Raw genomic sequence first — 15815 nt, forward strand, 5'->3', positions numbered from 1 at the left:
AAGAAACACACACACACACAGTCATATGATTAAACAGCACGGAACTGACAAAGCACTGAAGTCAGAGCTGAACAGAAGCTGACAAATTACTGGCTAATTTGAACAAATACTGTGCCAAATTACATCCAGTATCCTTCTAATCGTTTATTTCATATGCAAATAAAGCTAATACCATGAAATGCAAATGTCCCTCATAAAAACAAGAAGAATAACATGCAGACACTTAACTGATGGGATTAATTTTGTTCATTCATTAAGCTAATTTCGCTCCCTTCGCTCTGACACATTGTCTTGTCAGATGCATCACAGAATAAAAAGAAAATCAACAATATGTATCAAATACAACAGTGAAAAATGTAAAGTATTAAAACACAATCTAAGGTGTAGAAATTCTATTTACACTTTAGGCAGCTACTCTGGACATGTAAAATGAACCCAATAACTCTCTTTAATTAGATTAAGCTATTGGTGGAGGGAAAGCGTTGCTGACTCAAAAGATCCTCAAGACCTCTTCCTGGATGCGATGCATTATGGATCACCATCTGGGGGTGGAGGCTGGCACAGCTTGTACAACCTGATCAGAGAAACACATATGCAACATGACGCTTAATTACATTCAACCAAAGCGATGATTCTTCAGGCTTCAGGTCTTTGTTTGGAGTTACCGGATATGAGGATGCGTACTGGAAGCATGCAGTAATAGCTCTGTATTACCAAGTAAAACAATATTAAATATGCAAAGAGAGTAAAAAACAAGCAAACAACTTGTACGTACTAAAACTATGCACAGTATCTTTGTTACACTTGATAAGTCTGCCCTCTATACATCGTAATGTATAATATAAAGTGCTCATGTATAAGTCCATGAGCTGTTAAATCCGTATTCATTTGTTAAATTATTAAATGTAAAAAGTGTCCTAATAGTTTCCATACTTCTCCCAGTCAAAGCATGGTTTCTTCTGCCACCTTGGTGAACAGAAACATTGCTGAAGCAACACTTTGATTTGCTCTTGTCCGTGATAGGTCACTTGTAATCCAAGATCAAACTCGAGCAGCATGAGATATGATGAATTTGTTGGGGTGGACCCCTCTATTCTAAATGGTGGTATCAAGAAAACTCTCTTTGCCAACTGAGAATATGAGAAGCATTTGCGCTCATCTCTTCTCCGGGTTCTTTTTTATTTATTTATTTTATAACAAATGCATTAATATTTTACACTTCACATCCGCATCTCCTGAAAGATCATTTCTGCACAGTGGAAAAACGCGGTCTCGTTATATTTTCCACAACATCACGTGAATTTCTCGCAATTTGAGCGTTAACAACACGTAACTACGGGGCAAAATGTAAGAGACCCTTCCATCTACAGATCAGCAGGAATGAGAGTCCATCTTGTAAAGACCCTCAGAGGATACATACATATCCCACAGTTGTGGCAGCTACTTATGCTGCAACACATATGACATAAGCCTGCAGGGAGTGCAGTAATTTTGCTGCATGACCACAATGTCTCAGTGTCTCAACACTAATCATCCGGCCACTAAATTTTATTTGTCAATTTCACTAAAAGGTTCAAAAGGGCTGCCTCTCACACAAAACCTATATGCCATAGCCAAATGGCTAGAGCAGTCTTTGCCCTCCTGTTAAAGCTACTGAGCAACAGGAATCTTTCTGCTAATATCCCTAAAATGACCATTTGGTTCCAGACCTGTTGAAAAAGCACAGGCAGAGATCTATAGCACTACAGTACATGTCCTTCTGCTTAATTCTTCTCAGCTACTCAGATGGACATTATGGAGGCACTTTTTCATGCTGAACAACATCTTGCTGGGTCTTGCTGTTTAATTCTCTCTTCCAAAAGCACTCCAAAAAGCATCTTTTTTGGCCAATGTTATGTGCATAAATAAATAGTTTATTTTCTTACATAGCTTCCATGTCAGTTTCCTCATTAAATTATTGGATTTAATCATAGACTGTATATAAAAGACATACATAATTTTTTGGTGTAAAATGTGAAGCCAATGAGGAAGTGGCTTGACGCTTGATTTACATTTTTTTTTTCACCATTTTTTACAAAAAAGATAACATATGAATAACAGAGGCTCCTTTGCTATGCAGTCTAGTTAGTTAGCAGTAGCTAATCAGCTCTACTCTGTGCTCCAAATATAGTCATGTCTGGTTAATAAATACAGGAAACCCAGAGCTTCAAACTAATGGTCAACATCCTGTGGTTAAATTCATTTTTTATGCCGTCCATGAAAAGAAGTGCGAAGAAAGATCCATAACATGAAGTTTGGAAAAATCCTAAAAAGAGTGGCCTCAAAAACAAGAAAAGCTAATGACCTTTAACTAATGTTGCCAAATGTAAAACGAGTGGTGCCTGTAGCTTTACCTTGGGACGGACGACGGCGTGCGATCCCTCACTCCCAGGTTCTTGGCAGAATTTTGAACTCTTGCCCCCTAAAAGACAAAAAAAAAAAAAATAATAATAATAATAATAATTGAGGACAAGGACATAAATCCAAAAGCAACAGCCACAAACAGAAGCTGAATGAAACACCACAGAGAGAAGAGCTTAAACAAAGCTTAGACAATAAGCCGAAGAACATTTCTGCCCTCTGGGGGTTGAAGTTCTTTTTCCTAAAGCTACAAAATATATGGTTTGTCAGCTCTTAGTCATAATAAATGCTGAGCAATATCATTCAAACCGTCTACAATCTGACATCTCATGTGCTGTTCTTCCAATAATAGCTTATTGATGTTTATTTAATCAGGAGCACTGTGAAGTTTTGAGTCAGTGTTGACTTTAGTGGAATAGCTCTTCATGGATCTCTGGTTTCCCCTTCTCATCTTTGAAAAGATTTATTTATGGTCATAAATTCAAAAACACAAGAAGCTCATATTTCATCTCTCCAGTGAGTTTTTAATTAACAACATGAGGATCTCCAGCCTTGAATGACTTTCAGCTGTCTGCAGGGGAGAAATTACAGGTTCTTTTCTAAATATTGTATGTTATGAAGCATATGAGGTGCACGGTGCATGTATAGAGTCTAAATTTAAGCTGCTGCTGCCAGTGTGTAGCTCTTCTTTGTTTCTGTGTAGGCAAAGGAACAATGCGGATTAGTCTTTGTAAGGAATTGTAAACCAGTAGTAAGGAATCTGGAAGATGAATAGGGTGTCTGCCTGTGTGTGTTACAGAGTTTGATTATGCCCAGTCAGGAGTATGTCTGCTCTTTGCTAATGTTCCTTTAGTCTGCTGGCTGTGCGCAGAGTCGGCAGATAAATGACTGTAGGGGGGCAGGAAGCAACTTAGGCTTTCAATTTAGAGGCACGAACACCTGCGCTCACAAACACACCGTCTCTACATCTGCGCTGCATGCAAGTAAGCAAAAAAACCACATAATCAAATCTTTTTTTCTTTTTTTTTAAAGAGGTCATCAGCGGATCTGCATCTGCTCTTTGAGCAGAGAGAGAGCAAGCGGCCAAAAGTGCATTAGCCGACCTCTCAGTTACAACTCTGCCGTGCCCCATCTTACCGTCTGTTTCGAGTTACAGCCAGATAACAGGATAGCATCAGCAATTACTCGATGCCTATCACGGCCATCCATTCTGATGCCTCCAGACAGAGATGAACCCTAATGTCCCTGAAGGACACAGCATACAGAGACGACACCAAAACTATATTAAAAGCAAATTAAATAAGTGGAATTTTGTTTACACGACTCTGAAATTATCCGAGGACTTTTACAGACCAACATAATGAATGTATACTCTCAAAGGATGGTTCTGGAGACGATAAAAACAAAGCGAAGAGAACTTTAAACCACAAATCTGTGAAACTTTCAGAATCTTATTAGGTTCCAACAGGATATTACACTTCTTGTTTTTACCTACTTCACAAGTAAGTAAAAAGAACAGGCATCTACATCCACAGCATCTACTCTCTCCATCCACTTTATTAGGTACACCTATTCAACTGTTCGTTAAACACACAATCTAAATTCCAATCATGGCAATAGGCTATCAAAACCAATATGTTGGTAACAATAGGTTTATCCTGTCCTATCTATTGCTAAAGCCCCACAAACACTTAGTAAATGTTAAAGTTTAGGCTTTCTGGAATATCTTCTTCACATCATTTATTATCACATTTTCTAATAAATAATCTTCAATTTTACGCCAATCTATACTACAGTTATTAAGATATTGTAGTCTGGGCCACAGTGGTGGAAAAGCAGGCAGATTCTGCCATCAATAAAGCAGCCAGCATGTAATTATCACAGGCTCAAATACATATAATGCTAAAGAATATAAGATTAAATATGGTTGTCCAGGAAACAGAGTTCAAATAGTGCATGCACAGTCCTTCGGTGGTTTATAATGAGCATCAGTTCGCTCACGCATGCAAAGTGCTGCCTGTAATCAGTAGAAATGTTTTCATTTTTCACATGTTGACTCTCTTTATGTACTGTGTCAGCTTCTAAAAAAATGGGAGACGTAATATTTGCCCCCAGCTTTAATTGAAAGTAAAATTAATTATGATGAGTATTTGTCAGCATTTTCAATCTGGTTTAAAAAGCAACGCTTACTTCTCCGCAAAATTAACTTCTTATAGATATTTTAAAAACTTGAAAGGGACTAGATTTTTCTTTTTTCATGAGTTCATAAGGCCAATGCTATAAGTTATTCTTTACTTTTAGTATAAAGCTGTACACTGTTTGTATACAGAGCAAATATTGGATGTATTTGATGCAATTTGGGCAAAGCAGGTCTACTCTCAGCGTGATTTGTAAACCTCCACGCAGCATTCTCAGTCTGAATTACGTTGTCTGGGCTTGATGGATGAATCCTGCTGGGACTGGATTCTGTGCTGATAACCTTTTTTTGTGAGCAACCGTGACTCTACAGCAAGAAAGAAGATGTGTCATTCAAATCCTGTGTGATATTCATATTCACCAAATTCATCAGCTGATGTCTGAGAGCAAGGGTAGGCACACACACACACACACACACACACACACACACACACACACACACACACACACACACACACACACACACACACACACACACACACACAATGCAGCTCAGATTCCCCAAAGCTCTCTATCTGGGCTGAACCACATCTCCTCAGTGTCTGTCCAGGTTAACAATGATACAAGGCAAGAGAAAATGTCTCACTACAGAATAAGGTTTACTTGTATTAATCTAAATAATAAATCCCCGTGCCTGCACTTTTCAGAACGGATGTAAAATATCCTCAAATCACAGCCTTCGCAACGAGGTTCCAAATGTTTGCCAGCTGCACACTACACAACTCAAGGTCACACGATGCACAAAGTTGCATCCTGCTGGCTGCCTTCCCATTTCTCTGAGAGGAGAAATTAAATGCCTCTTGTCCTGCAGGATCTGAGCCTACTGGGCAACCTCTCCTCTCAGTGAAAATAGCACTGAAACCACAACTGACACAACTTTCAAAGAGAGTTTGAGCTGTGGTCATGGTTAGAGCCTTTAAAAAACAATAAATAAATAAAAATGAGGTGATAATGTGTATACACTGAAAGACTAATAGGAATTTCTTCCTTTGACTCCTAATGCATATGCAGATAAACAAACAAGCCCCAGACTTTCAACGAGTCTGCTGAGTTTCTCATTACTCTCTCATTTGGTCCGAGTCATATTCTGGTAGCAGCGAATGCATATCTGATCAGTTTGAAATCAGGTTTGGGGGGTGGAAGAGAGAAAGAGGCAAAACAAATTATAATGTAGACAGGAGCTAATGATTTTTCATGTGGACAGCAGCTAATATTTCTTTCATTACCCAAAAGCATACTTACTGCCGGTTCCCTTTAAAAATATCATTATTACTGAAGTTAAAATGGCACAACTCTTTCTATTCCACTCGACGAAGCGTGCGGTCTATGTGATGACTTCAGATGCAGAAACTGTTCTGTGAGTTGAGACACAAATTTTCTCAGAGTGTGAAAATGTCACCGCAGTACACACAGCAGCAGCATCAGGATGCTGTGATGAAATTTAACAAAAGAGGCCAAGGTACATTCCAGGTGTGGAAATAAGAGTAAGTCATTCAAAGATACCTTCATGATGCTGTTCTTTTAGTCATCTAAGACAATATCTGTCTATGTGGGGAAGAAAAACTACCCGTCAGAAGGAAAGACGGAAGAATTATGCATTTCTCCTCTGCAATGTATTGTGTGTGTGTGTGTGTGTGTGTGTGTGTCTGTGTCTGTGTGTGTGAGTATTATGACTATTAATGTGTCAGTTCAGTTAATTAGCTCTCTAGTTTCCTTTCCACCTCTATGAGTTTCTTCTTTATTATTACTATTATTTTTTTAACCTCAAATAACTTCCATTCACTTTACCCTTATTCATTTATAAACGCCAACGCAGTAATTATTCTTTTTAAGTCATCGTGGCAGGAAAATGGATTGAGAAGATTTAAATGCTTTAATTGAAAGGCACTTATTTTTCTTGTGTAACAATACTATATACAGTTGGCAGTGTTTGTAGCCCTCTGTGCAACACAACAGAGGACTGTAAAATCCAACAATCGAGAGTTGATTGAAATGCGGACTTTCAGCTTTAATTCAAGAGGTTTAACAGAAGCATTGCATTTACTGTTTTAGTACAACCATTTTTAAAAACAGTCTTACATTTTCAGAGGCTCAAAATTGACAAGATGTTTAAAGGAAATGCGAGTCCTGTTCCCTCATTACTTGCTGAAAAAAATTAAGCAGAAAAAAGATTTGGAATTGATTGTTTTTGCAGTCCAATTCTGTGGAAATTCTTCTCCCTTTTTAATCTATTGACCGTTCTTCTCTTTTAAAAACAACCCTTTCTCTACTCTCCACTTGCCGCACTGTCTCCATGAGGTTTCACTCACAGGTAAAAGTTTCAGTCTTTAACTTTTTAGCTTTCCTGCTTTACTTTGAACGGGGTTACGTAATGTGTTCACAAACTGAACTGAAGGTCTGTAGTTTTGCTTTGTTTGCACAGCTTCCGGAGAAGCGATGAGGAAAAGACGCCACAAAAATATCCCGAGAGAATGAGGTGGCTGCCAGAGCAGCTTGTCATTCCCTATCAAAACAGAAGAGAAGCTGATCACTGTGGTGATTAATCACCTTGCATCATATAATCAGGGTTTAAGTCAAAGGCAGCCAGGTAAGCTCTTTTTAACAGCCATTCAAAGCGCGATTATTTTACCTTCAAAAACACTCCCTCTGAAATGTCAGAGACATGTGTGTAAATGTATGGCACTGGGAAAACTACAAAGTGGACAGCGGCTCGTTATAGCAGACGTCTGCGAAACACATACCTGCTTCCTCATGACATCGGTGGCCTGCATGATGCAGCGAGGTGGAAGGCCGTGGTTTCGAGCCAGCAGGATGGCCTGCTCCAGTGTCACACTCAGGGTGCAGCTGTTAGAGAGAAAACATGCGGTCAGGCTTATTCTCATCAAACAGTGCAATGATGCTTAATCATCTTCTTTACCATCAATCAAAATACAGTATCCACTGAGGAAATCTGGGACTAGGACTTTGTGACGCCTAAAACAAAAGGTTTTTAATGTCTTTTCCCAATTCCATGACTGCAATATTAAAATGCAGTCCGTGTTTGACACATGACGGCAGTCGAGTAGCCTTTGCAGCAGACGGAGACTGAAAGTGAGATCTGACACTGAAACAAACATCAACTGAGAATAAAATCCAGCTCAGCTAAATTACATCACCATGAGAGCGTTTTGCTCCTCTTGACACCTTGCCATTACATCGCATTCTTCCCACCTCACCTTCGCTCGTCTTCGCTCTAATGAATCACTGCACTTGCTTCTGAAAAGTCAATCACCGCGAGCAAACGCGGCGCATCAAGAGGATAACAAGTTCGCTGATCTTTGCCTTAGAACAAGTACAAGAGAGGGACATTTGTGGCAGACCTCTGGGACTTGAGGAGACTTACAGGTTTTCTTGTCCTCAGCCCAGAGAAAGAAGTCCAAGGACAAGTCAGTGCTTCTCCTTTGGCAGAGGCGCTATACTCTCACCACCATAAGGATGCTATATGTGTAAAATGAGTGCTGACACGAGTCTGTGATTCATTAGTTGCAGCAAACTTTGTTCCCAGGCACATACACAGCCAGCTTCTTCCTCTTCTGCCTTTACACAGACACACGCACACACAGATGGCAGTGTGGGGATAGATCCTTAGAGAGCCAGTGACGGGCATCAAGGCTGCTGGATGACCTTTCTATGATAACAAGCTGTACTGGTAGATCGATCCAGAGCCTTTTCACTGCAAATTGAACTGTCCAAAGTTCCAACACTGCCATGACGCTGCTAAGAAATCTGAGCTGTTTGTTTAATATCGCCTTCTCTCATGGTAGCGTTTCACATTGACCAAGGAGAACGGAAGAGAAAAGAAGAAGAAAAAAAAAAAAAAAGAGCAGATGTGAGACGGGGGACTTATCACTGCCAGAAGCCATTACTTTGAGTCAATCAAATCAAGATTTAAAAGTCCCCTTGAGTTTCAGTTGCATAACTTTATTACAGGGAAACAAGATACGATAAAAGTAATGAACCCAACAATCATTTCCAGTATGTGCCGAAAGATATCCCAGGAGAGAATTTGCAGAGGATGTCCTTTCACAGGCCACCCCAGAATATTTTAAGCACCCGCTTTGAGCTTCCCACACCGATAAAGAAGTGGGGAGAAAAAAAAAGCTAAAAAGGAGGATCTTTAAATACCTCTTCTGCTGGAGCACGATGAAGGAAGTGCAGTTCTGTGTGTGTGCGCGTTAGCCTGCACATTTTCCCTTTTGATTAGGGCTGGTGAGATAGTATGAGATGATTTAAACCCATTTGTTTTATGTTGTTCCATCACATATCCCATTTACACTTTGTGTTTCTGCAGAGTGAGCCCATACTGATAAATGAACAAGAGAAAGAAAGACACAAAGGAATGAAAGATAGAATTAAGAGGAGAACTTAAAAAAAGGGGGGAAAGCATAAACAAGCCAAATATAGAATTAGTAACTTTTTTTTTTGCTCTCAGTCAGTGAATCCTCAGAGTAACTGGGGAAAAAAGGAAAACAGAAACGCTAGGGTTTGCTAATATCACCCAAAATATCACGCTTTCACTGTTATTAAAACTCATCCATCAAGCCAACTAATCCAATCAATAGTGCCTGAGAAGACTGTCACACTGATAATGCAATTTCCACGTAGCTAATCTACTGGCTTGCTTTCACTGGCTTTTCAATTGTTCCAGATTTAGCCAGCGTGCTCATCATTTACATTTTAACAATTCGTAGTCTACAGAGAAAGCAGCAAAAATTGCTTCATTTTCCTACAATCTGTGCACTGTTAATAGTAGAAAGGGGTTTTATTTATTTATTTATATATATATATATAAAAAATTTCCCCACTCGCCCCTGTGGGCGGTCAATCCTTCAAGCTCAGGTCCTCTACCAGAGGCCTGGGAGCTTGAGGGTCCTGCGCAGTATCTTAGCTGTTCCCAGGACTGCGCTCTTCTGGACAGAGATCTCCGATTTTTGTTTCCGGGATCTGCTGGAGCCACTCACCTAGCTTGAGAGTCGCTGCACCTAGTGCTCCGATTACCACGGGGACCACCGTTACCTTCACCCTCCACATCCTCTCGAGCTCTTCTCTGAGCCCTTGGTATTTCTCCAGCTTCTCGTGTTCCTTCTTCCTGATATTGCTGTCATTCGGAACCGCTACATCGATCACTACGGCCGTCTTCTTCTGTTTGTCTACCACCACTATGTCCGGTTGGTTAGCCACCACCATTTTGTCCGTCTGTATCTGGAACTCCCACAGGATCTTAGCTCGGTCATTCCCCATCACCCTTGGGGGCATCTCCCATTTTGACCCCGGGACTTCCAGCTTATACTCGGCACAGATATACCTGTATACTATGCCAGCCACTTGGTTATGGCGTTCCATGTATGCCTTGCCTGCTAGCATCTTGCACCCTGCAGTTATGTGATTGATATATCTATATCTATCTATCTATATATATATCTATATCTATCTATCTATATATATATCTATATCTATCTATCTATATATATATCTATATCTATCTATCTATATATATATCTATATCTATCTATCTATATATATATCTATATCTATCTATCTATATATATATCTATATCTATCTATCTATATATATATCTATATATCTATATATCTATCTATCTATATCTATCTATCTATATATATCTATATATATATATATATATATATATATACACACATACATACATACATCTATATCTCTAGATATAGATATATATAGATATAGATATATATAGATATATAAAAACTTGCACCGGGCCAAGGATTTGCGATTCACTCTCCCGTCATACAAAGTCCAATACGCACATCATTCTCCAACTTTGAAGGGTAAAAGAGTGTTTTAAGAGAAAGCCTGTTGACAAATAAACCTCTGATATGGCAGGTGCCGTCACCTGATGTGTCACTACACTTAGCCTGCGTATCTGACTGAGTTGTAGCCAGTAAATGTAATTGCAAACACACAAATATAGGCTGTAGGTTCATAAACAGAACTCATTGCACAGACAACTTTCTATTAGAGCTCTGTCAACCAGACCGCTCCATCCGCAGCCCTTTATCAAGCCATCAGTCACATACGGTGAATGCATGAACGAGCGTGTGCGAGCCTGCGCATATAACCGAGACAAAAAGATATGGAAACTGTCACACGGTAAAGGAAGAGGGTATCAGAGAGACGGGTGGGTGGGTGTAGGGGAAGAGCAGAGTACAAGATGAAGATGAAGGCTTGTACTCGGGATCAGCAGTGACAAACGATCTGGATATTTTTGTCCTCATGCACTGATGAATGCTGCCCTCAGCAGCAGGTGAATTAGGAAGCTGTATATAGAGATCAGTGAGAATGGAAGTAATTGGTCCATCTCCTATGTATGCTTTCCTCTGGTCTGAGAAGCATGTCATTAACTAAAATATCCTGCTGTTAATTAATGCAGAGAAAAGTGTATTAATAGAAAACCCCAAGGGCAAACAGTGTGGGGCTCATGAAATTGAGATGTAGCTAGAGAATAAATGAGATGCACGGGAGCAGGGAGAAACTGCGGTGGAAATGGGAAAGGTGAGAAGAGTGTCAACGCAAAACAGATGAAAGAGAAAGGAAAATTGCAAGTGCGCTGCCAAAAGAAAGAACATGATGAGCGCAAAACGTATAATTTAACTGGAGGCGGCCCATAGTGAGGTGGAAGATGCGCACAATACATGTGCCCACGCACTTACCGATGAACGCCGCTGTTGCACATGACAATGTGTGTGGCTCCCAGACGTGAGCAGAGCTCAGAGGCCACAGAGAGCAGCCCCACGCCAGAAGCCCCACAGGCGGTGTACTGACAGGCAGCGGTGCGGCGACAACTAATAAAACTTTCCATCAGACGGTAGAGCTCCTCCAGAGCGTTGAGGGGACGCATTAACTAGACAGAAACAACGCAGAGAGGTTAGTGTGGGATTAAATCACAAAGAAAAGAAAAGAAACTGAGTAGATTATAAGGTTAACATTGGCGTTAGACCATTTCTGTCTTAGGCTGTCATATATACATTGTTACAATGCTGGGCATTCAAGGGTGAAGCTTCCAACCAGCTTTTTACAACTTGATCTAGTTGTTGGCTGATGGGATATCCATAATATAGTCAGGCACACAGCCCACTGACCTTCTGATTATAAGGAAAGCTAATAAGTAGACATTTGGGTTAAAGGGAGGAGTCTACTAGAGCAGCTTTGCTTGATTCAAAGAATAAAATATGCAGCCATAAATGAAGATCAAAGTTTCCTTTAAAAGCCATTGCATTGACTGACTTGTTAAGGCTGCTTCATTTGTTTTTCATAGTGTGGCGCCAGCCTCTCTCAGACATCTGTACCTAGCAGATGTCTCAGATCCTTGGATACTGGCTTCCTACTGGTCCCACAGAACTCAGCAACAACACATGAAGAAATCAGCCTTTAGCCACTGTGCACCCAGGCTGTGAAACAGTCTGAGCTTCAGAAATCTGAGGGAAGGAGCTGAACAGCTGGATGTAACTTGGTTTTTCTTAAGGCGACTCTTCCTTTATACTTAGTAATTTCTTTCTCCTAAATACATCTTAATTAAATTGAACAGTTTTGCTCTTCTTACCTTTTGAAGACCATAAATTTATTAAGAAAAAATGCACTTTTCTAGTTTCAAGGTAAGTGACTGGACTTGACTTTAAAGTGTGATTTCCTGCTGTTGCCCCCCTTGTCTGTTGCAACACATGCAAACAGGTCCATTTTGCAGCATCTACTCCTGCTCTTCGGCTTCCCCCCATAGTGTCACAACTGTACTATGAGGCTGTGTAAGGTCGTTCTTACCTTATCTATGAGGGCTGCTTTTGGTGCAGAGCTAGGCGGCATGTTGGACTGATCGAGGTAGAAAGCCCTGTGTGAGAAACAAACGTTAAGTTAATACATGTAGTGAGAGAGAAAACGCCACATACTAAAACCCATCACATGACAGAAGACTTTCATTTAATAATCAAACGTTTTTCTATTTAGCGGTTCCACTGCATGAAATCCAAACTGTTTCCCTACACCATTAGGTCATCAGGAGAACTGGCTGGCTTTCTGGGAAAACTAGGCCACTTGCTCATTATGGACCGCCACCATCTGACTATCAATCATGAGAGTAACTTGGGCACAGCTAAGCAGAAACACAGACTAAGCATCTCTTGTCCTGGGCATCACTCCAAATGCCATTCCCTCATTCATTCATGGAGCACAATCAATATTCCTCTTCCTCCACTGGAGGCAGCACTGCACTGGCGTCCTTGCAGATGGGCGCTGTATGCCGCAATGAGTCCTTCTGAGGTGGAGTGCTACTGGTGCAAACTCAGCAGTCTGTGACTCCATCAAATCTCAGTAATCCAGCAGCGTGCTAAAAATAGATACACTACACCACATTAAACACCCTGTAATAAAATCACATACTCCATTACCTCTAGCTAGAAGCAATTATAATGTTTAACGTACAGTCACCGATATATATCACATTTCTGAAATCTCTAATATAATAATGAAGCAAAAAAAAAAAAAAAAAAAAACTTAAGAAACTCAGCAACTGCAGACTGAAGGAGGGAGACTGTTTACAAGAATCAGTGAAGCACATCTCATTCATCTGCATTCACTCTGCTATTAAGTGATTAAAATCAAGCCAAGCAGGCATTCATTATGTCTGTGGTGTTTATGCTTGACATAATATTAATGAAATTAATTAATCAGGGCATAGTTAACACATCCCTGACTCAAGATTTTATAGCGATTATTAACTATTCCGGCTAAAATGAAAATTCAATGAGAAAACAAGCATTAAATATACACTATAGTCATACTGGAGGAAACCTGCACCCACCCGGGGAACCAACGCATATGTGTAAAAAACAGATGAATTTTCCTAATCACTTATGCCTATTTAAATATTACACAGCATGCATCTATTCTGTGATACAGATGAGTTCACATGTAAATGTTTCCTGGTAACTAATGCCTATCGGCCAAATGATGCGTTAACTCTGAGGTGTGCTCTTCAAAAGGACTATGAGCAGACTTTACTAAGGGTTCAGATGCAGCTAACAGCCCATGTAATTGGTTCAAGATGGCCTTATCATTCAAATGATGCTCAAGACAGACTAGGATAGTCTGAGCATTTAAAGTGGCCAAAAGCCCACAAATTGCCGAATAACACATGTCAGGAGTAAACGGTCATTTAGTATTTGGCTTAAGCTCCATTTGTAAGTGAGTGCATACTTATTGGAATACGAGTGCGGCGTTCAAGGACAAATCTGAGAAGTAAGCGAAGGTTACATTCAACAGCTTCCAAAGAAAACACTATTCACTTACCAAATCAGCAGCACGCATTGAAAGACTGAACGCCACACAAAATGACATTTATTGGAATTCCTCACCCTGAAATAGTTCCTGTTCTGTTATCTGTTTACTCCAACTGTGAGCCCATTCACCCTTGTCCTTATCGGTCAACTGCTCAGACTTTTATCTTCAACGTATATAATAGAATCTGTCCGATAGCAGTCGACTTTTGTGTAACTGTCCAACTCGACTTCGTCTGCACACAGTTGTTTATCTTTTCCAGACAAAACAGACGCACCTCATCTCACCCTTGCACGCTTCTTTTTTGCAGAACCAAGGTCATAATACCCACTGATTATCTCATCCTCCTGAGGTAAGAGTTGTACTAAAAATACCACCAACCACAGCTCAAGGAGCGGGCCAGACTCTCGTGGAGGTCTCTCTAATGACAAAATAATAGGAGTCCAACTTACAAGTGATGTGTGATTTAAAAAGGACCTGCGTTACATCTCCTGAGCCGATGATGTTTTGTCAGAGCTTTGGAAACTGAGCACCTTAGAAACCTTTATTATGGGTGAAATATGACATTTTAAGGCCACACACAGTGCGCAAACATACCACCGTGCGGTAAAGAACACACACAAACACACAGGGTTGAAAAGTCCACTGGGTGTTATTTCTTCACACTGTAACACACTATAACGGCTCCAGTTTCGACTCCCCTTACAGGCATCAATTTTCTAACCCACCTGCACGCTCTAATGTTAAAATTGAAAAATCTCAACTTCTCTTATTTCATTCTCAAGTGTTTTTTGTATTGTTTTTGTTGTTTGTTTTTGGGGAAAACTATGCCAATCAAAGCTTGAGCCTACCATCTGAAAGTAAGTCTGTACCAAAAATAAAGGTTGCATTAAGTATGTGCAATCAAGCTTGTCGTGCTTACAAGAATTTGCCTTCCTTGTGTTTTTGCTTTTAGTAGAGACTGAGACAACCATAGGTAAAGCTTGCTTGTGGCTCTCTCTGAAATAACAACAAAACAGAAAACCCCAAACCACACACACACGACCAATAGCGTTTCACATGAGGCTCTAATGGAGAATTTGGCTGCAGGCCAAAGATGACCTGCTCGGCATGTAGCCGGTTTTCTTTCATTGAGCCAATGAGAATACTTAATTCTCTTTGTTTCTCTACCTTCATGACAATAAGGCTCTCGAGGCCCTTTACAGCACAGGAGCATTAGCAGTCAGCTGCAACGTCAACGAAGAGGAATCTGAGGCACAGATGTTTTCAGACAAGTAGCGTGGGAACGCTTGTATTAGCGCCACATCCTGCACATTAAACCGTCCAAAAGAAACATAAATTGCCCCCTTGAATTAAACGTCTTAATGTTTTCCGTGGGTTTAGTTTCATACTCATTTACACAAGTAAATTGTCTTGAATTTATGCCGTTACGTATGACCTTATGTATGGTCCGTACTGGTCCATGTAAATCACTCAGAAAGCCATGATTAATGACACCCTCCATTATTAAATTCTCCTCTCTGTGTGGCAGAGCTTCCTGGGGGCTAATGAGGGCTTCCAAGGGCCCTCGCATACCGCACGGCGATGTTAGCGCAATGACACCAGTGAAATGGTGTGTGTGAATGTGTGAGGAAAGTCATTTTCTTATCCCACACATTTGTCCTATTTTTACATATTACATGTTGGTGGATGTAATATGTACCTGATCTTTGCTGGTTTAAAACGTGAATACTGTAATGACAAAATGACATCTGTGAATACACTGCCATGTATGTCATGCCATATAATAAAGAGAGAAATTCCAATCCTTTTCAGCTAAAGCAACGAGTAGTTACTGTGTGACTAAAACGCTGTCACTGGGACACTGAGGACA

At 40.3% G+C, this 15815-nt stretch overlaps 1 protein-coding gene across 2 annotated transcripts in view; it reads right to left on the reverse strand.

Annotated features, from left to right (window-relative positions):
- Positions 1–240: 240 nt before the first annotated feature.
- Positions 241–15815, reverse strand: part of prex2 (phosphatidylinositol-3,4,5-trisphosphate-dependent Rac exchange factor 2) — a 93612-nt gene continuing 78037 nt past the window's right edge. For both annotated transcript variants that reach the window (XM_085418653.1, XM_085418654.1), the window contains exons 37-41: positions 12431–12497; positions 11326–11516; positions 7338–7440; positions 2394–2461; positions 241–574 (exon numbers count right to left, since the gene is read on the reverse strand). In XM_085418653.1, coding sequence (XP_085274779.1) covers positions 529–574; positions 2394–2461; positions 7338–7440; positions 11326–11516; positions 12431–12497 — 475 coding nt within the window. In that variant the 3' untranslated portion in view covers positions 241–528. The remainder of the gene's footprint in view (positions 575–2393; positions 2462–7337; positions 7441–11325; positions 11517–12430; positions 12498–15815) is intronic.

The sequence above is a fragment of the Rhamphochromis longiceps genome, linkage group LG9 (genome assembly GCF_057381845.1).
Source record: "Rhamphochromis longiceps isolate RC_006_pf linkage group LG9, R_longiceps_female_GT1.1, whole genome shotgun sequence".
NCBI classification, from domain to species: domain Eukaryota; kingdom Metazoa; phylum Chordata; class Actinopteri; order Cichliformes; family Cichlidae; genus Rhamphochromis; species Rhamphochromis longiceps.